This window comes from Bison bison, unplaced genomic scaffold (assembly GCF_000754665.1).
Source record: "Bison bison bison isolate TAMUID 2011002044 unplaced genomic scaffold, Bison_UMD1.0 scf7180017864525, whole genome shotgun sequence".
Lineage (NCBI taxonomy): Eukaryota > Metazoa > Chordata > Mammalia > Artiodactyla > Bovidae > Bison > Bison bison.
Genome location: NW_011495076.1, coordinates 12,407,559 through 12,435,063, shown reverse-complemented (window position 1 = coordinate 12,435,063; position 27,505 = coordinate 12,407,559). Strand labels below are relative to the sequence as shown.

Below are 27,505 nucleotides of genomic sequence, written 5' to 3'. Positions count from 1 at the left end.
TGGCATGGAGACTGTGCAATGGGATAGAGACAGACGACAGAAAGCTCCAAATGAGTTCACTGCTTTATTTTACAATCAGTCTTGTAACACAAAGCTGATGATTTCTGTAATGAACTGAGATCTTCATGAAAGGAGCCTTAGGAGAGACCTGAGATCCCAAAGGCTCTATTGGCTAAACCTTTTCTCACGCCTTGATGTAGCAGGCTGAGTGCAGGCTGACTCTGGGGATGAGAACACTGAAGCCTTGCCATGACACTGCTGGCTTTGAGGTACTTTGTGGAAGGCGCATGACCACCTGAACCCATGTGCTGGGTTTCTTAGGTACCAAAAGGCCCTCAATGTACCATGAGCATTCTGCCTCTAAGGTAGTCTCCTGGCTTAGACTCCCAAGGTCAGCCCAACAGTGAGATTCCAGCATATAAACAGAGAACAAAAGTGAGCTGACATGAAGGCCAAACAGTCTTTATTTCGTTTACTGTAAAGTGTGCCACATTTTTCTCTCTTTCTAAAATCAGTTCCATACTAGGTAGCATGTATTTTCTTACACAGGGTGCTCATGTTTGCACAGGCCAAGCGGTGCCATCACTGACTAAGGGCTTTTAGTTTGCATCAGTCTGAGCAAGAATTAACAATAAAACAAAATGAAAACAGTCTCACGATGCCTCAGTTCCTCCAGCTGCAGAGGGTAACAAGTCTAACCTATTTCAGATATACCTTTTGAGGAACTGTGTGTCAAAAATAAGACTCAAATAGTATAGCTGGCTCTATATGTTTGATGAATTGCTAGAAATTTTGACCTCAATAATTCTTTTTTCATGGAAAGGCATTTTATTTTAAATATAGCAGTGTGAACATGTCAAGAATTCTTTAAATGTACTAAAAATGCTTACTTAATAAAGAATATTTTATAAAGTAAAAAAAAATCATGTAACATAAACAATCACTTCCTAACATCCATTTTATAAGCAAATATATTTATTTTGGGGAGAGAGTTAATGGGACATGGTATGAGTTAATGGCAGAATGGTATGAAATTCTGCAGAGATTCTAGCAGCTAATTATGTAGAAAATTGTGTATAATTAATCAAATAGTAAATTCAAAGACAATGGCAATTGAGAAGATTTTTCAAATATCTGGGTGGTATCAGCTTATTTTTCTGGTTTATTAAGAAAAGCAAAATAAAATAAGCTCATGGGTGAGTAGGTTAGAATGGCAAAGGGACTGCAAAGGCTTTCATGTGAAGAAATGGGAGTTTTTCTGCTAAAAAAGAGAAGACCTGGGGTGAAGGGGCCATGATTTCATCTTCAAACATTACTGAACTGTCACAAGTTTTGTAGCAGAAACTACCAGCTGTTTTTGGTGAAGGAAATGGCAACTCATTTCAGTATTCCTGCCTGAGAAATACCATGGATAGAGGAGTCTAGCGGGCTACAGTCCATAAGGTTGCAAAGATTCAAACACGACTTAGCAGCTAAACAACAAGAAAACCCAGCTGTTCTATTGCTTCAAAGATCTACATGACCAACAGGTAGTGGTCACAGCCAACCAGTGAGGGGTCAGTGCTGTTCCTACAGGGCACGTGCTGCCCACAGAGGTTCTGAGTGATTCCTGACCACGGAAATCAGGTGGAAATTCATAAGACAATAGTTAGCACAGTGCTGTGCTATTTGAAATGATCCTTCTCATCTAATCATTGAAACACATCAAGAAGAGAGGAATACTCAAGTAGATAAAAGTACCCAAGGACTTACCGTCATACTTTGCTAAGACTGCCTGAACATCAGCATATGCTTGTAGTTCCAGGAGAGCCTCTAAAAGGTTTTCATGGATGTTGAACATGCTCAGGAGAGGGAACTCCTTCATTAACTAGGAAAGAAGAAATCAAGGGAAAATTAATATGTTTCTTATTTTTTAAGGTATAACTGAGTTATTTATATACCATATATAAAAGTATAGTATATTTTTTAGAAGTACAAGTAATACTAAATTACAAGCATTCACATCAATTATTATGTTGTAAAGCATTAAATGCTTAAATTTTTTCATGCTATTTTTGGGAACAGCAACTTTGAATTTGTGAGAATCTAAGGTGGGAGAAAAATCCAAAAGTGAGGAGTTTTATGAACACTGAGGAAGATGCTTACAGGCAGTATGAATGTTAAAATGCCTTTAAGGCCAAATAAGGTGAAGGTGGAAAACTATCTCCTAGTTGTTAACAGTTAGCAGTTCTGGATGGAAGCCAGAGGGTAGAAGGAGAAGCAAAAGGCATTGCTCTTTTGAGCAGCCTGATAGCCAAGTTAAAGACAAAAAGTAGGAAAATAACTAGAAGGTGATATGTGTTGAGAAAATTTGCAGGTAGACAGAGAATGGTAGTAAAAGATGATGTTAAGGAGTTTCTGCCTGTTGGTCTTAATAAAACAGGAGTCAAGATTATTTTTCGAGACTGAGGGAACAGGTGACAGGGAGGAAGTAGGAAGACGGCGGTCAAAGTGTGGAACAATCAAGGATTCCAGAGGCTGTCTTGGGACCCCAACAGACTGGAGACCACGGATTTAGAGAGTACAATTGGCACCGTTGTCAAGTTTCAGCTGACAGGGCTCAGCAGCCCAGGGACAGTGGCAAAGATGTCAAATGATAAGGTTGAGCCTGGGAAAACTGAATTAGATTCAATGAAAAGTCAAGGAGCAAGAGAACAGGCTAGAATGGTGAAGGAATGATTAAAGGAAAGGCTCAGGTTCTAGACAGCATAAAGAGGAAGAGAGGTCCAAAGGGAGTTAAAAGATATGATAATGAATGTCATTGGAAAACAAAGAGAAAGAAGAAAGGACGTGACCAAGAATTTCAGAGTAAAATCTTATCCTCAAGAAAGGTAAATCTCACCTTAAGGAGAAGACAACCAGGTTCTTTACAAAGCAAAGTCACACACGCACACATATACGTGTGTAAGTAAGTAATGATGTATTCATATATGTGTATGTATCATGACCCAGATAATCATGGTGGTGTGATCAACTCACCTACAGCCAGACATCCTGGAATGTGAGGTCAAGTGGGCCTTAGAAAGCATCACAAAGAACAAAGCTAGTGGAGGTGATGGAATTCCAGTTGAGCTATTTCAAATCCTGAAAGATGATGCTGTGAAAGTGTTGCACTCAATATGCAAACAAATTTGGAAAACATAGCAGTGGCCACAGGACTAGAAGAGGTCAGTTTTCATTCCAATCCAAAAGAAAGGCAATGCCAAAGAATGCTCAAACTACCGCACAGTTGCACTCATCTCACATGCTAGTAAAGTAATGCTCAAAATTCTCCAAGCCAGGCTTCAGCAATACATGAACCGTAACTTCCAGATGTTCAAGCTGGATTTAGAAAAGGCAGAGGAACTACAGATCAAATTGCCAACATCCACTGGATCATCGAAAAAGCAAGAGAGTTCCAGAACAACATCTATTTCTGCTTTATTGACTATGCCAAAGCCTTTGACTGTGTGGATCACAATAAACTCTGGAAAATTCTTCAAGATATGGGAATACCAGACCACCTGACCTTCCTCTTGAGAAACCTATATGCTGGTCAGGAAGCAACAGTTAGAACTGGACAAGGAACAACAGACTGGTTCCAAATAGGAAAAGGAGTACGTCAAGGATGTATATTGTCACCCTGCTTATTTAACTTATATGCAGAGTACATCAGGAGAAATGCTGGGCTGGAAGGAATCAAGATTGCCAGGAGAAATAGCAATAACCTCAGATATGCAGATGACACCACCATTATGGCAGAAAGTGAAGAAGAACTGAAAAGCCTCTTGATGAAAGGGAAAGAGGAGAGTGAAAAAGTTGGCTTAAAGCTCAACATTCAGAAAACGAAGATCATGGCATCTGGTCCCATCACTTCATGGCAAATAGATGGGCAAACAGTGGAAACAGTGTCAGACTTTATTTTGGGGGGCTCCAAAATCACTGCAGATGGTGACTGCAGCCATGAAATTAAAAGACGCTTACTCCTTGGAAGAAAAGTTATGACCAAACTAGATAGCATATTAAAAGGCAGAGACATTACTTTGCCAACAAAGGTACATCTAGTCAAGGCTATGGTTTTTCCAGTGGTCATGTATGGATGTGAGAGTTGGACTATGAAGAAAGCTGAGTGGCAAAGAATTGATGCTTTTGAACTGTGGTGTTGGAGAAGACTCTTGAGATTCCCTTGGACTGCAAGGAGATCCAACCAGTCCATCCTAAAGGAGATCAGTCCTGGGTGTTCATTGGAAGGACTGATGCTGAAGCTGAAACTCCAATACTTTGGCCACCTCATGCAAAGAGTTGACTAATTTGAAAAGACCCTGATGCTGGGAGGGGTTGGGGGCAGGAGCAGAAGGGGACGACAGAGGACGAGACAGCTGGATGGCATCACCAACCCGATGGACATGAGTTTGGGTAAACTCTGGGAGTTGGTGATGGACAGGGAGGCCTGGCGTGCTGGGATTCATGAGGTCGCGAAGAATCGGACACAACTGAGTGACTGAACTGAACTGTGCTTAGTCGCTCAGTCATGTCCTACTCTTTGCAATCCCATGGACTATAGCCCGCCAGGCTTCTCTGTTCATGGGGATTTTCCAGGCAAGAATACTGGAGTGGATTGCCATGCCTTCCTCCACGGGATCTTCCCATCCCAGGGATCGAACCCAGGTCTCCCGCATTGCAGGCACTTTCTTTACTGCCTGAGCCACCAGGGAAGCCCGTATACATATATACCCTCTATTTAATTTACTAAATGGATAAGTGTTCTCTATTATAACACAGTGACCTTTAAAGAAGTAATACTTCTTTTTTCGATGTCATCATATTTAAAGCAATTGTGCTGAGAGAAATAATACCCCTCAAAATAGACAAATTTATTATTAAACAAGAAACCAGTGGAGACACTGCATTGACTATTCACTTATTCCAAGTTAGAAACCTTTGCAATATTGTTTTGTTTTTAAAAAATCCAAGAACTATTTAGCACATCTCTAAAAACAAATAATTTTCTGCAGCTTCAAGGCATCATATTACCAACAAATAATACCTATCAAAATGATTATGTCTTCAATAAGCCTGTCTAAACCCCCTAGAGACAGCCTGCAGTATTTCCACTGCTAGTAAAGGAAGTGAATAAGACTGTATCACACATTGTTGATGTTCTGCAACCAATAAAAGTATTACTTGTCTGGTTTATTCTGATTCTGGTTCACATCACTTTTTAATTTTTTTTCTCTTTCTAATTAGTGCTTGTTAGAATTAAATCTCTATCATTCAGCATTTGGCAATACAATAAAGATATTCTCTAAACTGCAACATTTAAACATTAACCATTTTTGATCAATTCTTTAGGTAGAGGTCAAACTTCAAGGACTCAAGTCATATTCTGTACTTTAACAACTGCAATTCCAAATACTAGTATGTTGAAGCTTAAAAACTGAAAGGGGAATCTAATTAAAATCTAACACATGTATGCCTATGGCCGATTCATGCTGATGTATGGCAGAGGCCATCACAACATTGTAAAGTAATTATTCTTCGATTAATATAAATAAATACATTTAAAAGATCCAATGAAACTCTGAGCAAACATGGAGGTCTGGGCTTGTTTAAATAGAACTCAAAGATGCTAGGAGTTTGGGCAGCAATGCTTTCACTGGATGCTTGGACAGAACATACCATGTCCAAAAAACAATCACCAATAAAAGAATTTTAAACATAGCAAATAGCAAATGTTGGAAAGGCAATTGAAGTCATATTACAATTTGGAAATCTAGCTTTGCTTCCTGAATATAAACAAGAAGAAATAGTGAACCTTCCACTGCCCCACTCACTCCAGTTATCACCTGACTTTCTCCAGCCTTTCAAAACAGGCTTTCTTAGAGAAGAGCCATGAGTATTCCACTCCTTCCACTCCCTTCACTCCTCACTGTAAGCTACAATCTGGCTTCCAGCCCCACAATTTCTCTGAATCTACTCATTCCACATTTCCAGGTGACTTAAATTGCTCCTGTGGACGCCCTCCAGTCCTTTTCTTGCTTGACCTCTGCAACATTTGACAGTTTGATGACTTCTTGAAACTCTTGTCTCTTTTGGCTTCCTCCATACCATTTTCTTCTGGTTTTCTTCATACTCATCTTATAGCTCCTTCTCTAGTTTCCCCCTTTTCTGCTATTTAGGAGTAAGCTGTCTGCCTGGGTATGTCCCAAGTATTCTTTGCATAAACACACTGATCTCTAGGACACTTTCATGTCCGGGGTCTCAATACCACCACTTTTGTGGGGATGGCTCCCACATCCTCATATTCTGCTCTGACCTCTCTCCTAAGCCATTACATCAATTTATAAGCTCTCTCCCTGACAGTTTTACCCGATCCATCTAATACCAGGCTCATAAATTCCAAAGCCAACCCTTTAAACCTGTTCGTCCCCTTGGTATTTCCTATTTTGGAAAAGAACCATTAAGCCCTGCGTTAAGAATCTCTATGGCATGCCCACTATAGCCACCTCCTTAGAGATCTTTAAACCCCTGAATTAATATGTAAAAAAAAAAAAAATGCTGGCAGCTTTCATCAAGTACAAAGAAAATTCTGTCATGCAAAAGAACAAACATAAAACAAACACTTTAAGAAACATTACTACTTCCTCTTTTCTCTGACCTTGCTACCAATAATTTAGTTTATGCTCTTATACTTGACCTAAATTGCTCAAATGGCATCTTTCCTCTGCCTGCTTCTGGAATCACCTTTTTCCAACCCACTCTTCACATTACTTTCATAACAGTTTTTCAAATAAACACACTTGAGTTCATCACAACCCTGCTTAAAAGGCAACCACTCATGTGGAAACAGGCAGATGTGAATACAAATTTACAAAGACTGTTTTTTACAACATTATTTACAGTGATGAAAAATGCAAGCAACTTAAAAAATTATGTATTATGAGATATTTACATAAAATAAGATACAGTCATCTTTGGGACTATAATATATAGTCATTAGTAGCTAAATTATCAAATAATTATTAATGGTATGGCCTGGGAAATGTAGACATGTGACATTACATTAGAAAAAGCAAGATACAAACAAAATTTGACAATAATATCAAGCTTTTCTTTTGTATCTACGCATAGAGACATACTTGGTTAGAAAGACACCAAAATGTTTTACTAGTAGTTATTTTCTGGTTAATGAGATTAAAGGTGATTTTTATTGCTTCTTTCATATTTACCATAAGTTGTAATATTTTTAAAAGGAATATATGTACATTCTTTATATGGGGGTGGAAAAACTCTTTTTGAGAATACTGACTTCTCTGAAAACTATAAAACATTGAAAAAGGAAATTAAAGATGACTCAAAGAAATAGAAAAAATCCTATGCTCTTGGATTAAAAGAATTTATATTATTAAAATGGGCATATTACCAAAGCAATCTACAGTTTTAATGCAATCCTTATCATTACCCATGAAATTCTTCAGAGAACAAGAACAAAAATCCTAATATTTATATGGAACCACAAAAGACTCAGAATTGCTAAGGCAATCTGAGGAAGAACAAAGATGAAGGTCTAACCCTCCCAGACCTCAGACAATACTACAAGGCTACAATAATCAAAATAGCATGGTACTGGCACACAAGCAGAACAGAAAAGAGAGCCCAGAAATAAATCTACCCACCTGTGATCAATTAATCTTTGACAAAGGAGGCAAAAATATACAATGGGGAAAAGACAATCTCTTCAGCAAGAGGTGTTGGGAAAGTTGGAGAGCCACATGTAAATTAATGAAGTAAGAACACTCCTTCACATCATATACAAAAATAAACTCAAAATGGCTTAAAGACTTAAATATAGGACATGACACAAAAAACTCCTAAAAGAAAATATAGGCAGAATCTTCTCTGACATAAATTGTAGCAATGTCTTCTTAGGTCAGTCTCCCAAGGCAACAAAAATAAAAGCAAAAATTTTTAAATGGGATCTTGAACTTAGAAGTTTCTGCACAGCAAAAATCATCAACAGAACAAAAAGACAACATATGGAATGGGAGAAAAAATATTTGCAAACAGTGCAACTGACAAGGTCTTAATTTCTAAGTTACACAATGAGCTCATACAGCTCATTATCAAAAAAATAAACAACCCAATCAAAATATGAGCAGAAGACCTAAATAGACATTTCTCCAAAGAAGACATACAGATGGCTAAGCACATGAAAAAATGCTCAACATTGTTATTATGCTGCTGCTGCTGCTAAGTTGCTTCAGTCGTGTCCGACTCTGTGCGACCCCGTAAGACAGCAGCCCACCATGCTCCCCCGTCCCTGGGATTCTCCAGGCAAGAACACTGGAGTGGGTTGCCATTTCCTTCTCCAATGCAGGAAAGTGAAAAGTGAAAGGGAAGTCGCTCAGTCGTGTCCGACTCTTAGCCACCACATGGACTGCAGCCCACCAGGCTCCTCCATCCATAGGATTTTCCAGGCAATGGAAACTAATCAAAACTACAATGAGATATCACCTCACACCAGTCAGAATGGCCATCATCAAAATGTTGACAAATAATAAATGCTGGAGAAGGTGTAGAGAAAAGGAAACCCTCCTACATCATTGGTGATAATGTAAATTGGTACAGCCACTATGGAGACCAGTATGGAGGTTCCTCCAAAAACTAAAAACAGGGTTGCCAATAAGATCCAGCAATCTCATTCTTGGGCACTGATCTGGAAGAGATGAAAACACTAATTCAAAAAAATACATGCACCCCCATGTTCGCATCCTGGTGACTCAGATGGTAAAACATCTGCCTATGATGTAGGAGACCTGGGTTTGATCCCTGGGTCAGGAAGATCTCCTGGAGAAGGGAATGGCAACCAGTATTCTTGCATAGAGAATTCCATGGACCAAGGAGCCTGGTGGCTACAGTCCAGGGCGTTGCAAAGACTCAGACACAATTGAGCAATCAACACTTTCACGTCAGTTTCCATGTTCACAGCAGCACTATTTACAAGGCCAAGACATGGAAACAACTTAAGTGTCCATCATCAGTTGAGTGGATAAAGAAGATGTGGTCCATATATACAATGGAACTTTACTCAGCCATAAAATAAAAAGAATGAAATAATGTCCTTTGCAGAAACATGGACAGACCTAGAGATTAACATACTAAGAAAAGCAAGTCAAACAAAGAAAGACAAATTTCACATGATATCATGTGGAACATAAAAAATGGTCCAAATGAACTTATTTACAAAACAGACTCATGTGGTTAACCAAAGGGGAAAGGAGGGAGGAGGGATAAATTAAGAGTTTGGGACTAACAGATATACACTACTATATATATAAAAGATATATAACAAGGACCTACTATAAAATAGATATACAACAAGGACCTACTGTACAGCCTAGGGAACTATATTTAATATCTTATAATAACCTATAATGAAAAAGAATCTAGAAAAGAATATGTATAAGCATATTTTCACATATATATGTATATATGTTCCTCTACCATTTAAAATCTTCCAGTGACTGTGCATAAACTGCATCTTGTAAAATGTATAGCTAGAACTCATATGCTTTGACTCAAGGTAAGGAAGAATTTTCTTAGAGTTGTCAGAAAATGAACAGATGGTCTATAGAAGTCTCCATCACTGAAATTTCGTAGCGAGAGAGAGGCTGCTCACTGGGCAGGGATGATCAAGATGGAGGACATTTTAAATCCTCTAATTGCAAGGGAAAATGCCCCAGCTCCAAAGCATAACTTTCAGGCTCTCCCTCAGCTTAGTGCCAGACTTTTGCCTCCCCTGTCTTCTCAGGATTAAAACTCTAGCCTTGTCAGATCAGACCATTATAACCATCCCTAGAATTCTTTCTACAGTTACTAGCCACTGTGTTTTTATTCAGACTCTTCATACCACCTGGAATACCTTTTCTCTTCATTTACAAGGCAGCCTGTCAAAACCACCCCACCCTCCAAAGCCTAGATCAAATGCCACCTCCTAAAGTCACAGCATCATAGAAAGTGAGAGCCAGAAGAGCCCACGGAGATCATCCAAACACCCTCCTCAGTTTACAGACAGCTCTCGCCCGCCCTCACCCCTCCAAACAACAATGACGGCTGCAAATTTAAGTGACGCAGCCAAGTCAGTGCTGGGACTGTGATTCAAACCCAGTCATCAGTACCGATTCCAAATTTCAATACATCAAAACCCTGTCTCTGGCTTGCCAAGTCTAGGAGAACTAAACAATTTTGCTGATGCTTCTTTGTTATAACACTTACCTATTTGCTTGGTATTGTGTTTGCATGAATATATGAAGATGGCTATATTACAGAGGAAAGAGCCCTCTATATTTGGAGTTATTCCTGAGCTTAAATCCCACTTATACCACTTACTACCTGTGTGACCACCTCCGTTTTCTTATCTCCTGGGTCTCAGTTCAAATGGCATCTTCCCAGACTCTCTCTACCATCTAGCTATTGTCACCAGCTCACTCAACCATTTTCCATTGCTTCTATCATATTCTGAAATTATGATATTTATTTATGTAGCTGAATACTAGATAATTTAAAAAACAAAACAATAAACAGAGTGACAGTAGGTAATACTATAATTTCAGGAGTCAGCAAATTTTTTTCTGTAAAGAGTTAGACAGTAAATACTTTGGGCTTTGTGAGCCATATGGTCTCTGTTGTGACTACTCAACTCTGACATTATAGCATGAGAGCTGCCATGGACAGTACATAAATGAATGAGTGAGGCTAGGTTTCAATAAAACAACTTACAGAAACAGGCAGATCAGATTTGGCCACAGGCCTTAAATTGTCAAGCCCTGGTTAACAGGAATAAGTTTCAAAAATCAAAAAGCCTTCATAAAATGAGTATCATAGTGATATTACACTTGAAAAATAGGACATCTCTTACACACAGCTGGTTTGACAGACCATAGTAAAATGGAAAAAGGCCTACTCTACAACCCAACACTTCTTCTCCCAGCTCTGTTTCCTAGAGACCATTCACACACATTTCTGAGGATTTACATACTGCGATATTCACAGAGGAGGAGAAGCACTGTATAAACATGCTGGATGGATAGATTAAATGAGGCATACTCATGACAAAATGCTATTCAGCAGGAAAAAGGAATAAGTTATGTTTAATACATCTTAATGTAGACAAATCAAGCAGTTTTGAGTTCTCTAGAAATACTCTAGGAAACAGCCTGTAGAGTATAACAATTAAAACTTATAATGCACACAAAATGATCCTACATATTGTTTATGGGTATATTATATATAAACATATGAAAACTAACTGAAAAAACAAAGTTCCTGGTACCTAATGGATGGTTGTGAATGGTAGTCACATGGGGGTCTATAGCTTTGTATTGTTTTATTATAAAAGTTTTAATTATTAGCTTACTGCTATTTATTATTAACTATAATTAATTCTGAGTGGTGAGGTTATTTTTCAATATATTAAACTTTTATATATAAAGTCGCTTCTTTAAACATAGGAAGCTCATTAGATGTACTTTTCATTTGTAATTCCTCAAGAGTTTCATACTCCTCATTTAGATTTTTAATTTGTTTTCCTATTTTCTAATTGCCTTTTGAAGCAAAATTACTTCCTCCTGTTGGGGGCTTGACTATAGCTCCTTAAAATATTGCTCAGTTCAGTTCAGTCGCTCAGTCATGTCCGACTCTTTGCGACCCCATGAATCACAGCACACGAGGCCTCCCTGTCCATCACCAACTCCCGGAGTTTACTCAGACTCATGTCCATCGAGTCAGTGATGCCATCCAGCCATCTCATCCTCTGTCGTCCCCTTCTCCTCCTGCCTCTAATCCCTCCCAGCGTCAGAGTCTTTTCCAATGAGTCAACTCTTCGCATGAGGTGGCCAAAGTATTGGAGTTTCAGCTTCAACATCAGTCCTTCCAATGAACACCCAGGACTGATCTCCTTCAGAATGGACTGGTTGGATCTCCTTGCAGTCCAAGGGACTCTCAAGAGTCTTCTCCAACACCACAGTTCAAAAGCATCAATTCTTTGGTGCTCAGCTTTCTTCACAGTCCAACTCTCACATCCATACATGACCACTGGAAAAACCATAGCCTTGACTAGACGGACCTTTGTTGGCAAAGTAATGTCTCTGCCTTTTAATATGCTATCTAGGTTGGTCATAACTTTCCTTCCAATGAGTAAGCATCTTTTAATTTCATGGCTAGCATCTAAGAAAAGGTCAATGTCTGATTAAACAGCATTTAGAGATTTTCCTCAAAAAACAAACAAAAAAAAAAATTTGAGCTAATAGATTTTAATGTACTGCACTTGAATCTGATAATAATGACAAGATAATGATAGCTAATCTCAGAGGAACCACATATTAGAAACCCAATTCTCCTCCATCTGAGTTCCAGAGAGTATGGCCTTGGACAGACGTGGTGTGAAGAAGTACATAAATTATTGTTTTACCTTGAAGGATGCCTCAGAGTTAAGATGACTATAAATTCCTTCCCTCTCTATCCCCTTAGTCCTGGGACTGGGGTTGGAGTTGGGGTTGGGGTTAGACTTAGATGAGACCACCTAACAAGAAAACTCTTCTGTCACAAAATTCCTTCCTGCTTCTTCTCCAGAACCACAAAGATTCATATGACACATTGTTTTCAAAGTAAAGGAGAAGGCACTGGACATGGCAGTGGGGCTGCTGAAAAGGACTCCATGTAGGGGAGGTGGTACATTACAAAAGCCAAGATCACCACAGTCTTTGGAATCAGATAGACCTGGTTCCCATACAGGAACAGTGGAGCTTCTTAGCACCATGTGAGCTGATTTTTCTCATCTGCAAGATAAGGATAATATGTGTACTAGCTCACAGTACACCCAGACCCAATCTGGGGCTTGAAAAGCGAGCTATTTGTTTTGCTGTGTGTGACAGTTTCCTTTTAGAGTTTAACTGCACAATATAACATATCTTGATTTATTTATTTATTTTAAAATAATGTGCAACAAATAGCTTGGTGACATAATTAGCCTTCCTACTAAGAAACTCAAATTAAGGCATATGATAACTACAAAGGCCTGTTTTCTATAATCTAAGTCATTCTAAATAAATGTTCAAACTCCTATCTAGTATAGGTTTGTTTATTTATTGTCAGCTATCTTCCCTGCATTGGTAATTGCTTTCTTCTGGCAGTAAGAAATTTATATGCCCTGTTTTGCCCAAATACTACAGTTCATGTACAATGAAAACATTAACTTTCCTATGATTCCTCTAATACCTAGGGGGAAGAACATGGGATGGGCCAAGGATAGAATTTCAGTTTCAATTTTACATCATCTGGCTATTGTCAGTTCAACTTTATTTCAATGAAAGAATTTGAGACACTTCTAAGGTTAACATTTATGAGCTCAAGTAGGAAAAAAAGAAAAAAAGGAGAGTTAATTTACTGGATTTGAAATACTCTATGGACATAATTTAGAACTACAATCTGTATGCTTTTTCTCAGCTGACTTACAGGATGAAAACAACAGTTTAAACTTTTCAAGTTTGATTTGTATCTATTTAAACATTTTATTAGTTTAGCTATCCATGCATTGTTCTTTGAGTGAGAAAAGCAATGTGAAAATTCTTACATATTTTAAGGCAGAGGTAATTAAAAGAGATTCTTAGCCAGATTCCTACTGAGGTCAACGCAAGCTTGGCCTAATTAAAGTTTATAGAACTTGGCCTGTATTATATTCAAAGAGCAGATATTATTTTCTTACAGTTGCAAGTTTGACATTGCTTAATTACAGTTTCAAACAAGGACATAAACAGGAAATAGAAAATACACTCTGTATTGCATGCCTATTATTTTGTCATTGATTTCCACTGACACTGAGGGCCATGAAAGCAAAACAATTGTTTACTAGTGTCCTCAGAGGCCTCTGCGAGTTCCAGTTACACAGACCTCCACAAAATGCAGTCCTGAGAGGTATAAACATACATTAATAAGAAAATGTCATTTTCAGAGTGAATGTAAAAGAAAATACTAGTATAGTTTTGTTTATTTATTGTCAGCTATCTTCCCTGAATTAGTAATTGCTTTCTCCTGGCAGTAAGAAATTTATATGCCCTGTTTTGCCCAAATATTACAGTTCATGTACAATGAAAACATTAACTTTCCTATGATTCCAACTTTGTATCTATTGCAGTTATATGACCAATGCATGATATTCACAGTTAGTTAAACCACTAGTTAACTAGTTCTTCACTGAACTGAGTACATGATGTAAAAACATTCATCACCAAGAACTGGAAAGGGAAGTGGCAGTTGTGGGGATGATGGTGAATCATCCAATGACAGCTTGGTATGACCACCCCCCGCCCTGTCCCTCGCAAAAAATTCAGAGGGATGGAAGGTTATCTAATTACCTACTTTTCTTGTCAGAATTATGCTCAGTTCATCACAGAGAAAGAAATTTTCCTTAAAAATTTCTAGTGAACGAGACAAGCTTTGGATTTATACAGATCCTAATAAAAATATTTTCAGTATAAAACTTCCTCTTCCATTTGTTACTCAATCAGTTAAAGATAAAACAAAGGCAGCCCTGGTCATAATTTGGGAATCTTCAAAGATTCTCTTCCTCAACCTCTACCTTCCTTAGTGACATTCTTGTTTTTCACCTCGCTCTGGTAGCCCAGTTGGTAAAGAATCTGCCTGCCAATGGAGGAGATGCAAGAGAGACGGGTTTGATCCCTGGGTTGGGAAGATCCCCTCGAGGAGGAGATGGCAATCCACGCCTGTATTCTTGACTGGAAAATTCCATGGACAGAGGAGCCTGGTGGACTACAGTCCATGGAATTGCAAAGAGTCACACATGACTGAGCACACACATGCACACACATGCATGCACACGCATGCAAGACATCTAACATTCCTTTCCAAAAGCAAGGATCTTGATAGTACCACTGTTTCATCTATGTTATAATACTTTGTCAATACACATCTAAAATTTCTCCTTACTTTAAACTCTAGGGTAAACTTCAGTTTCAGGAACCCTGAATGTGAAGCTGGAGAAGAGAGCAGAGAAGTCAGCCTCATCCGGTCTTGGGGAAATAATAATTTACACCAATCTTTAAAACTGAGAGGGAACACATTGAGTAAAACAGTTTCTTTATCATCTTAAATTGCTTCAAATAGGGCTGTGTCCTAGCCCTGAAATCATGAACAAATCTGAACAATTTGATGCCTATTTCAAATGGGTAGGACACAAGCCTGGTAACAGGAAATAAGATGATAAACATCCTTCCATCTGTGATGATATGACGTGGCTCTCCTGTTCCAGGAGTGGCCTCAAGGAGCAGCTAAACATACTGGCCAACAGTTACTGCCAGAAAGGACTTTTTATGTCAAAACCACAATAACTGTGTTTGGCAGACACCCTTCCACATCCACACAGGTAATGGTAAATAACTCTAGTCAGAAGATTAAGTCATCTGGTTATCTCAGGCACAGTGAACAAATACTCATCCTGACAGGCATTTCACAACAGGGTCATGCTGAAAGTTTACAGTTATGAGAGACGTTTTTATAGCAACAGGCAGAAGGTCAGTACTCCAACCTTGACAGTCATCCACACACCACTCTGTAATCCCTTGGCCTTCCAGTGTTCTTCTTCCTCCCAAAGTCTTTCCACTCTACCCTCCTGAAACCCAAGTCCATGACATACAAATTTTCCAACACATCTATTAGCTATTTACAGAACATGAGCCTGAGTTCACGGCTTCTGTCAATTTCCCAGACAAAGCTTGTGTCTACCAGCAGGATACAGGGCTGCATCCTAGGTCCCCAAAGCACATCTAGATTGTTACTGCTCAGCCCTGGGGCCCACTTCCTACTCCTCTGAAGCACACGCCATAAAGCACCAACATCTGCCACCATCAGACTGGGTTTTCTACCAGGTGACAGACCCTCATACACTGAAGATTCTGACACCTGTCTCCGACTCTTATTCTTAACCTCAAGTCCTACCCTCCATATAGATGATTACAGTCCATGTAAACATCCCACCTAGTATTCAAGATCCTCAACTATTTTACCATCTCTAAGGAAAAGACTGTCCCTCTCCTGTAGTTAAATAACCCAAGGTTATAGCCAAACTCCAGACTGTGACATCCAGATGAGTCCCATCTATGCAACTCTTTGACCAGAATCTACTGATCTCATTTATTTCCAGGTGCTCTTTCTCAGAAGCCACTGGATACTTCTCCTCAACCCAACCCATCAATGCTGGAGACCACAGAGCTCAGTTCTTAACTTTCTTTTTTTCTGTCTACATGATTTCATATAGAGATGAACCTTTGTTCACCTCTGCACACATGATTTCACGCAATACCAGGGTTTTAACTCTTACGGATATGTTGATAACTCCCAAATTCCTCACCCCCGAGTTCTAGACACATACCCAGTTGCCCTCCTGATATCCCTACCTGGAGGTAAAAAGGCCATTTCAAATTTAATGTGGCCAAAACAGAATCCCTGCTTTCCCCTGAAACTCTGTTCCTCTCCTATTTGTCTTCCTTTCTATAAATGCTATGACCATCAAGAAGCCGCTCAGGCTAAAAACCTGTGGACTTCTAGGTTTTCCTGATTATACAATTTCTTTCATTCCACATCCGTTCCATTCAGTGGCTAATTTTTCAACTGGTTACTGAGAGGCTCTACATGCTAGGCATTGCTTTCCTGGGGTACAGTAGTAAACGTTAAAAAAAAAAAAAACTCCCTTCCTGAAAGAGACATTTTAGTGAAGGGGGAATAATAAATACGCAGATAAATATATGGAGAGACTATCAGGTGGTACACATTCTAAAGAGAATGAAGCCAAGAAAGGTTTTAGGGAATGCTGGCAAAGCAGGCAGAGGCAGGTTTAAATACAGCAGTCAGAGAGGGAGGACACAGAAGGTGGGATTGCGAAGCTGTTTAAGCAGAAACTGAAGCGGTGAGGGAGCCAGTCATGAGACTGGAAGAGGAGAATTCCAGGGAAGGCTTCCAGAAAGCGAAGATCCTGAAGAGGCAGTGAGCCTGGCGCATTCAGCAAACAGGAAGAAGGCCAGTGTGCCTGGAGCACAGTGAACACAGAGCAGAAAGGAGGGCTGGAGAATGTAGAGCCTTCTAAGCCACTCACAGAGTCTAAGTTAAGGATGAGATGAGAGACCACTAGAAGGTTTTAAGCCAAAGAATGACTATGTTTTAAATGGCTCATCCTAGCTGCTATGTGGAGAGACTCATACCTCAGAAAGCAGCCTTGTGTACCAGTGAACTCCTGAGTCACAAAGGCAATGTCTCTAAGCCCATGGAGAGGCAGAAGGCTATGGGGGTATCTGTTCTTAGCAAGCAGGACGGACAACTGACCAGGAAGGAGATATATTCAATGCTTATGTAATGATTATTTAAAAAGGGAATGCAAAAGACCCAGATCATTGGCCTCCGTGGTCATCACATGCACTGTGCTGGCTTTGCCTGCTTTATGGTTTCTGTTCCTCCCGGCCCAGGTCAGCCAAAATGTTTTTTTTTTCAGTAATCATGTCTCTGTTCACCCTAGAAGTCAACAGCTTCACTGATTCCTGGTGACAGAAGCAGCCTGGCCAAGAAAGCAGAGACTCAGACATCAGTTCTCCCTGTACATCTCACAGAAGGAAAAACTGTTTATAAAAGTCCCTGGTTGAGGTGTGAATCAGAAAAAGTACAAGTACAGGTTAAGATAATTATCATTTGGGAAAATGATATAGGCACTGATAAACTTAACAGCTGATCAAGAAACATAAATGTAATCACGGATCCTTAGTTAGTAGGAACCACAAGAATAATATAGTCAAAGCTATGGTTTTCCCTGTAGTCATATATGGATGTGAGAAATGGACCATAAACAAGGCTGAGTGATGCAGAATCGATGCTTTCAAACTGTGGTGCTGGAGAAGACTCTTGAAGGTCCCCTGGACTGCAAGGAGAGCAAACCAGTCAATCCTAAAGAAAATCAATCTTGAATATTCATTGGAAAGACTGATGCTGAAACTGAAGCTCCAATACTTTGGCCACCTGATGCAAAGAGCTGACGTATTGGCAAAGACCCTGATTTTGGGAAAGGATGAAGTCAGGAGGAGAAGGGGCTGACAGAGGATGAAACGGTCGGATGGCCTCACTGATTCAATAAACATGAGTTTGAGCAAACTTTGGGAGATAGTGAAGGACAGAGAAAGAAGCCTGGCATGCTGCAGTCCATAGAACTGCAAAGTCAGACACGACTTGGCAACTGAACAACAACAAAACAAGAATAAAACAGATTTTTAAAATATTGAACCACTAGACCTACTCAGTGGAAGAGAATAAAGAGGTAAAGCATGACATACAGAATATGTCAGCAAAAATAACTCTAAACAGAATAATAATGATGCTAAACACAAATGGGAAAAACATATGAACCAAAATTAAAGAACTGTCAGATTTGAATAAAGATGATATTCAGCAAAACATTTTACAGATCCAAATGGTCTATCAAAAAGTTACAGAAAACTTGATTATAAAATATGTAAATACATATATTAGGCAAATCCAAATCCAAATAGCTAAAGCAGTCTATCTTAACCGAAGTTAAAAACAAAATCAAGGCAGAAAAGTAAAAGGGACAAAGAGGGACATTATATACTCAATAATCAATAAGACAAAATAATTATCAACATAAATGTATTTAACAATATAGCTTCAATGTATATAAAGCAACAAGTAACTGAACATGGAAAAAAGGAGGTTCATAAACAATGAGAAATGAATAATCAATCACACACCTCTCAGAAACTGATACAGCAAGCAAACAAAATATGCTCAGATACAGATTTGAATAACATGATTAACAATACAATTAAACTAGTAAATACATATAGACTTTTGTAACCAACAGAAACATACTCCTTTCAAACAGATATAACATTTATGAACTGACCATATACTAGACCTCAGAGGAGGCTTCCATTAAATTTTCCCCAAATCAATATCATATGATTTATGTTCAAAATCATATGATTTAAGTTCTCTAAAGATAATATAAAGAAGATTATGAATCAATGACAAGGGGCTAAAAAGATACTAAGATGAAATCATAAATCAGAAATAAGATAAAATTATAAAGAAATAAAGAGATACTTACTTAGAATCAAAGGGAGCTAAGTGTTTAACATAAGAAACTGGTAAAGAGACAACAAACAGGGAATGGGGGAGGGGAGGAAGAGAAGCAGGTATGAGAAGAGAAGTACAAGTATGACCAGAAAAACTGGAATAAAGACAAAAAGTTGAGAAAATAAATAGAACCAAATCCTAGTTCTTTTGAAAAGTTTTATAAAAAAGACACACCTCTGTCAAGACTAATCAGCAAAAATAAAAGTTGAAAAAGACAAAGAGAACACAAAATGAAAAGGGGGGGAAAACTACAAACAAAATATTTTTTTAATTATGAAATAACATTATAAAAGCTATTGGCAATAAATTTGAAATATATATAACATATATATAGTGCTTAAAACAGCCTAGTACTGAGATAAATGGGCGTAGTCATGTATTGCTGATGAGAATTTAAACAATCACAGGCAGCCATTCTGGGAAGTGTACTGGCAGGACATGCTAAAATCAATATTCATATGCCTAACATCCAACAATCCACTCCTGGCTACACACCCAGTGAAGGCTTCTCACATGTCTATAAGGATGTTCACTGCAGCACTGCTGTGATAATGGGAAACCGGAGGCCATGTGGGGGCCTTCACTGGGGAAAGGATAAGTAAAATAGAGTAAGAGTATAAGAGAGAATACAATGCAAGAATTAGAACTTGCAAACATATACCAGAGGTATGAGAAGTAAAAATAGATAGGCCTGAAAAATAATGTTGAGTAAAAATGGTAAGAAAATCTATAGAGATATAAGTTAAACATATACTGCATTACATATTTTGCAAGACTGTGATGGTCCTGGTATCTCTAAAATCAATTAGGTTTTACTCTCCTGGGATTTCTTAAATGAAAGGTATGACAATGGGAGTTCCTCATCAACTATATCTTAGAAGTGAAGTGAAAGTTGCTCAGTCATGTCTGACTCTTTGTGACCCCATGGACTATACAGTCCATGGAATTCTCTAGGCCAGAATACTGGAGTGGGTAGCCTTTCCCTTCTCCAGGGGATCTTCCCAACCCAAGGATTTTCTCAACCCAGGGATCGAACCCAGGTCTGCCGCACTGCAGACAGATTCTTCCATCAAACCCAGAGGTCCCATTATTTTTCCTCTATATAATGGTTTCCTCACCTCAGCAAAGCGAAGATTTGTTATAATTCACAAAAAGATCAAGATGCCATTATGATAAAAATGAGTAATGTGCTCTCTCAAATACAGTATGTTCAAAACTGAACTCCTAACCTTTCCCCCCGCAAACCTGCAGGTTTCCACATCTTAGCTAATAGGAACTCCTCTTCCATGGGAAAATCCTTGGAAACATCCTTGACTTCTCTTTTTTTCACACTGCATATATATTGAAGGCTCAGCTCAACAGTGGATTCTACTCTCCACGTGGAAAAACGTGGGCCACATATATGAAACACCCTGATACTGAGAATTAGCTTATCAGCCATATATTTATTACGCTACAAGTAAAACTTTCATGTACATGACATGTGTAAATAAATATAACACTCTCATCTGCCTCAGGGATTATCTGCCACAGCTCTTCACTGTGAATATAGAGTATAATGCTGATGAAACTGTGCTTCATCACTACTGATGCAACAAGGTAATAACCAATAAATCTATTATTTGCTCTTAGTAGTTAAATAACTTTCCTTCCTATATAATCACTAATTCTAATAACTTATTAAATAAGTTAACTCAATAAATCAGGCAAATCCAGAAAAGCAAATCATGATAAAAAAGCAAAGGTCATATAAAGTTTTCAAAGTCATATAAACTCTGAAGATCAGTGCATTAATATTTATAGCATTTGCTTTCAAAATTCACTTTTTCTTTATTTGTAAGTATTGCAAAGATAGAATCAAGAAAAAATGACAACAAACACTTCAGGAACACTTACTATGAACTAACATATTTTGCTGCATACTTTGTCTTTAGTTCACCTGGCTTCCTGGTGGCTCAGAGGGTAAAGCGTCTGCCTGCAATGCAGAAGACCCTGGTTCAATCCCTGGGTCCCATTATCTTTAGTTCAATGATATATGTGGTTGTTGTAAAAGCTTGAATGGAACTGTGTTCAAGTGATACTTGGTTGCCTAAACTTATTAAAATGCTACTCCTATGCCTCCTGTCCACATAATGGTACTTGACTTCTCTCAACAATCAACATCTAAATAAATTCATCAATCAAGTTATCCATAATAATCCAAGATAAATTTCAAGAAAAAAAGGATATACTGATAAGATGGAAATCATGTGACCTTAAATGCTCTAGTTTTATTCCTTATAAAATTAGAGCATTTAAGATATAAGGAAAAAGAGATGAAAAAGGAACAGAAATTAACCAGTAAAACATTCATTAAAAATTTTTCTCCTGAGAAGATCTTTTTACCTATGCAATAAAACAGAATTTCTGTTACAGAATATTCTCTAATTTTTTAAAACAATTTGAGAAGGGCATACCAGTTTTTTCTTTAATCTTTAATTTCATGAAGATTTTTCTTCATGACCATAAGTAAACAAAAACACAAATCAATAGTCCTTAATGTTCCAAAGAGTCTGATTAGTCCCAGAGGTTTATATTTTCTAAAGGGTGCTTTCACCAGAAGTGCTTCTCTTCATAAATCATTTAAAGGGAACCCTCTTGCTATTAATACTATCAAATTAATCCCCAAAGGTCAATTGCTTACACCCTAGGATACCTCTAATGACCTAGAAGGGATTATATAAAATGAACATCTACAATAATTTTCTGAATAGAACTCACTTTAATTTACATTAGTTTAAAAATAAACATTACCACTTCCAAGGAAGGTAGAATTAAACCGTTACCAAAAAGGTGTCTTAACAAAGGATGGCAAAGAAAAGTCACAGGTGCAAAGTGCTAACTGGGAATTTGTATGCTACAGCTCCAATTCACAGACTCAAATATTTTCTTGATTGTCTGTCTACAAGACACTGTGCAGTGTGCTGGGAGGGACACATGAGAAAACTAAATACCACACCAGCACTCAAGAAGCTCAAAATCTAATGAACTTCACTTATCCCTTTTGTATGTTATTAAAATTTGGCTCAAAACACCTGTCTCTCTCTGTTCATTGGCCCTAATTTCTCCTTAATGAAGGGATCATCTCAATAAGTGATGTGAGATAAAAATTGAGAACAGTAAAGTACAGGGATAAAATACTTGTGAAAGAAAAGGTCAGGGAAAATGGTACTGTATTACCTCAAAACTTATGGAGGAGAACCCTTAGGGAAGAAGCTCGGAAATTGAACACCCCCAAGAAGGCTTAATTCTCATATGGAAACTTGGTTAAGATACAAATCAACTCTGTTCAAAATCCTTACATGATCAGATATGAATTTATAGGCACAAAGAAAAGGGGGTGAAAAGATGTACACTGACTCATGAGTGTGTTACCTCAGTGAGATGGCATAGCAGGAGTGGAGGAGAGAAAATAACATCCTTATTTCTTGACTTGTTACAGTGAGTAAAAATTATTCTTCCAATTTAATAGGACACCCATGGTATGTGAATTAAATGAGATGGTACATGTAAACTTCTTAGCAAAGTGTCTGGTGCATAGTAATACTCAGTATGTGTCTTACATGAAAAAAACTGAAAACCTTCCAGTTCTCAGCTGGGAATTGTAGAAATGAGGCTGAAAATATAGGAAGGATACAACCCAGGGATGAGGTAAATGCAGTTTCCTCTCACTAATTTTTATAAAGAACCCTGACTAAGAACATAAGAATAATGTTTAGCAGTTATAACCCTATCGTCTAGACTAAGAAAAGGTTTAACATGGTCAAAAGCATTAAAAAAAAAAACATATCTTTAGCTAAATGTGATATAGGCGGTGAAATTCTGAAAGAATGAAAGTACTGACAGAGAGTTTTGCTTTTGTATGTAACCTGGTGCTATGGATTGAATTGCGTACTCCAAAAAACTATACTGAAGTCCTAACCCTCGGTTCCTATGAAAGTGACCTTACTTGGAAACAGGCTCTTTGAGAACATAAATAAGTTTTAGCTTCAGAAATGATTAACATCAATAGATAAACCCACACAAATAAAAGTCGAGGTCCTTAGTAATTTTAAAAGGATTCTGAGACCAAAAAGCTTGAGAACTAAGGGTTGATATTAGCATCTATTTTTAATTGAAAAAAATGGAATCAAACTATATCTATTATTACACCTTTCCTTATCACTTAACAATATATCTTAGACAGTAATGGTAAGAATAGCAACACTAACTGAGTACTTATTCTTTGTAAAGTCCTGTGCCAAGTGCCTTGCAGGAATTATTCCATTTAATTCTTATACCAATCCTATGAAGTAGGTACTCCACTAGCACCCTGGCTATCACTGATGCAGGTGATTGGAAGATCACCTTCTCAGAACTATGCATTAGCTATGCAACCTTGAACAAGCACCTACGTCAAGGGCTGTTATGAGCATTAAGTGATTCATATTTGTAAAGCACTTAAAATAATACCTAGAACATAATAAACACTGCAGATATGTTCATCAGCATTCAAACCTCTGAGTCTAAATGTCATTTTCCAGAGTTGTAGATGGAAATCAAAAAGAAGGCTTAGAACAGTCCAGGAAACACTTCAAATTTGGGAAGTTAGGAAGATGAGGAGAAACTAGCCAGGGAGACTGAGACTTCATGAGGACTAAGAAGCATGGTTTCCTAAAAGAAATAAAATGTTTTAATAAGCTTGTGATGACCTGTGTCAAATGAGAGGCCAGGATAGCGAAAGAGGTAGAGCTGCAGAGACAGGATGAAACAAGAGTCAGGGATAACAATGCAGAGGTCTGTTGAAAACTACCGAAAGGAAGAGAAACAGGTGCTAAGTCCAAGAGCCTGTGGTCAACTTTCAAAGGAGCTATACATTTTAGGGAAGAGGGGAAGATGATGATCTAGACCAAGGCAGGACCAAGGAAGACACTCCCCCACATTAGCCTTTATTTTGCCTCTCTCTTACCCCTCCAACTAGGTCCCCACCAAAATCTTTAAGTTCACTTACTCTTGACTCCCCAGATCCCTATTCAGTGAGTCCCATCTAAGACTCATTTCCCCAAACTAGCACAGTCCCAGGTCAGTCAAGGGTTCTAGTAGGAACTGATTAATCCCAGGGATGCTTTAGAGGCTTGTACCTACCACAGGGGAAACTCAGACTACGGATAAGCAGAGTAAATAAAAATTTGATGTCTGCCCCAAAACACATCTACTCACTTCAGGATTCTCCACATCAGCGGTTCTTAGTTGGGGACAAATGTCTAAAGATGGGGGAAGCAACAAGCGAGGGGGCAACTACTGCACCTAGTGGGTAGAGGCCAGGGATGCTGCTGACCATCCTACAATGCACAGGATGCACACAACGAAGACAGGTGGCCCCGAATGTCAATGCTGCCAAGGCTGGGAAACCCCACCCTAGACTCAGTGACCTGCGGCAAGATGAGCTTTAAGAAGGTTCTCTTATCTGGGCACACACTCCCATCCATACCAGGGGCCAGATGGAGCACGGCTTAGGGGCCAGACCAGTCAGTCTCATGAATTCCATTTCCAATCAACTCAAACAGGACCAGGGAAGTATAGAGGAAAAACCTGAGGTTAGCTCATTGGTAAAAGTTAAAAAGAGAAAATAAATGGTGTTATATATCAAATGTTAACATGAAAGACAAAATTCTTCTAAATGAAAACAAGCAAACAGACTTTGCTTTAAGTTAAGAAAGCAGAAAATACAACTCTTTTCACTTTGAATATTAAATAACACCTTATAGTGAAGCTCAAAAGCCACCATGCTCTCTTAGCTCTGCTTGCTGCCAAACACTCTTCAATAAGGAAGGTACTCTTGTATTCTTGACTGCAAAAGGAAGCTAATTAAAGTGGGTTTTTTTGAGAAAATATCCTGAGAGTTAAAAATAATTAATGTCTTGCTTTTAAAAAAGAAACCATGAATCTTGACATTCAGGAGCCTATGTTTTCTTTTCTCATCAGTAGTTCACTTAGAGGATCAATATTTGGATCCACTACCATCGACAGCCTTCCCAGAAATCCATTCACTCTCTTTCAGGATAAACCACTAATGAACAGTTTTTAACAGTTTTCCCTTTCTTAAGAGATTTCCAGAGAAATGTTTTAAAGAGTCTACTTTCTACATGGAAGGCATTTTGACTCTACCATTTCTGTTTCCACTTTAAAATCTGCTCTAGGAAAGTTTCAACTAATACATATGGGGTAGGATGACTGTGTCTTAATGAAAAATTAGGTCCTTCTGCCCTAATGCTTTATCAGGAGGGTGCCTGGAATCCAGTGTGCTGTTTTATCAAAGGAAGCTTTCCAGCAAGATGGCTCATGTGCACACTGTTAAAGGAGTACCCCCTCGGTGAAGTTCCTGTCTATGCATGACCCGTGACCCGAGAAGAGTCAGGACCGACCAACTGTCTCCTGCAGGGCTGGGGCCAGCTGCAGCTTCAACAGAGAGATGCTTCAATCTTCCCTCCTCCGCTTAGGGTTCCAGGAGCTTCTGAAGGAGAGAGTATTTTGGATATTTCTCTTCAAAACACATTTCTACCACGTCTGACAGTGTCCTTCACAGGACTGTTACAACACTGGGTCCCCTATCTACTGGATGTTCCAGAAACCCAGTCAAAAGACAACATGTATTGGTATTCTAATAATATGACAGATGATTTTTTAATAAAAGTAACGCAAGAAACATATATATATAAATATAGATATACACATGTATGTGTGTGTGTATATATATATATATTTATACACATATGACGGAGAAGGCAATGGCACCCCACTCCAGTACTCTTGCCTGGAAAATCCCATGGATGGAGGAGCCTGGTAGGCTGCAGTCCATGGGGTCACTAAGAGTCGGACATGACTGAGCGACTTCACTTTCACTTTTCACTTTCATGCATTGGAGAAGGAAATGGCAACCCACTCCAGTGTTCTTGCCTGGAGAATCCCAGGGATGGGGGAGCCTGGTGGGCTGCTATCTATGGGGTTGCACAGAGTTGGACATGACTGAAGCGACTTAGCAGCAGCAGCAGCAGCAGCAGCAGCAGCAGCAGCATACACATATGAAAAGAGAAAGACTGATTCATTTAAGGAAAGGAAATCAGAAATATCTCAAAATGCTCATCAGAGGAACAGTTCAGCAAATTTAAGACATATAATGGAAAAAAAGTCGGGCAAAAAAGGGAAGCATATCTATTGTAGGTCAGGTGTTTTCACATTATGTCACTTCATCACTCCCTCAATTAAGCTTTTAGATAAGAATCATTATCCCTGATTTACAGAAGACAAATGAAAAGCCCATGAAAGGGAAGAAAGCTGCCCTGAGTCACAAGGTTAATGAAGAGCGAATCTGAGATTCACTTGCAGGTTTTCTTACTCTCTGCCCAGCATTTATTTTATTGGATCCCAGATTTACTCCCCCCACCCCCGCCCCCTGCCCAAGATCTATTTGTAGACTATGTCAATAAATGGAATTACAAATATAAAATAATGTTAAACAAAAATTAAACCACAGTATAGATGTATTGGTTTTAATCATATGAAACTTTATATGTATATACTAAAAATTATGACAATCAGAATGAGGCTGATTGAAAAAAAACTGGAATTAAAATCATCTGAGGTTGTTTTTCCTATGAAGTTGCTTAAGCATATAATAAAGAAAATCACCAGAATCTATTCTTCAATGCATGCTTGTCCCAGGCTAATTAAGGTTAAGAAAAGGCAATAAATATAAAACGCCTTGTTAAAGGCTGAATGTGCCAGGGCCATTTTAATGTAGCTGGGCCACTTTCACATAGAGAAATACCCTATCCTTCATAAAATTCTCAGCTCTTTCAGTGACTGGCAGCGTTTCTTCACTCTATTAAAGGCTGGAATGCCTGCAAGTGAAAAAGCTTTGAGAGCAAGTCATGTCTCTACAGAAATCACCTTTTCTAAAATTTAGCACTTATACTATATAACAAACATTCTTTCAGTTCTTCCTTCAACAAAAAGAATTTAATCCTGGGAGGTTCCCTTTGCAGTGGCTTTGCCTAAGAAACATCTATCACCTTCAGTCAAGTTAAGAGTTATTTTGGAATCTCCCTCCTGTGTTCCTCTCTGCAGGTCTGGGGGCTATACTGCTGTTTAGTGGAGTAGCCAGAACCCAAGCCAGAAGCATGGGTCTCACTTGTGTCATCCCATTACGCTGTAACTTGCAGAAACAACCAGGGATGATCCTGAAGTGCAGACTCCCACT

The 27,505-nt window shown here is 38.6% G+C and overlaps 1 protein-coding gene across 5 annotated transcripts in view; it reads right to left on the bottom strand.

Moving 5' to 3' along the window:
* The window catches only part of ST7 (suppression of tumorigenicity 7), a 268,905-nt gene that overhangs the window by 64,532 nt on the left and 176,868 nt on the right, over nt 1-27,505 (bottom strand). For all 5 annotated transcript variants that reach the window (XM_010831218.1, XM_010831216.1, XM_010831215.1 and 2 more), the window contains one exon: nt 1,753-1,867. In XM_010831218.1, the coding sequence (XP_010829520.1) occupies nt 1,753-1,867 (115 nt within the window). The remainder of the gene's footprint in view (nt 1-1,752; nt 1,868-27,505) is intronic.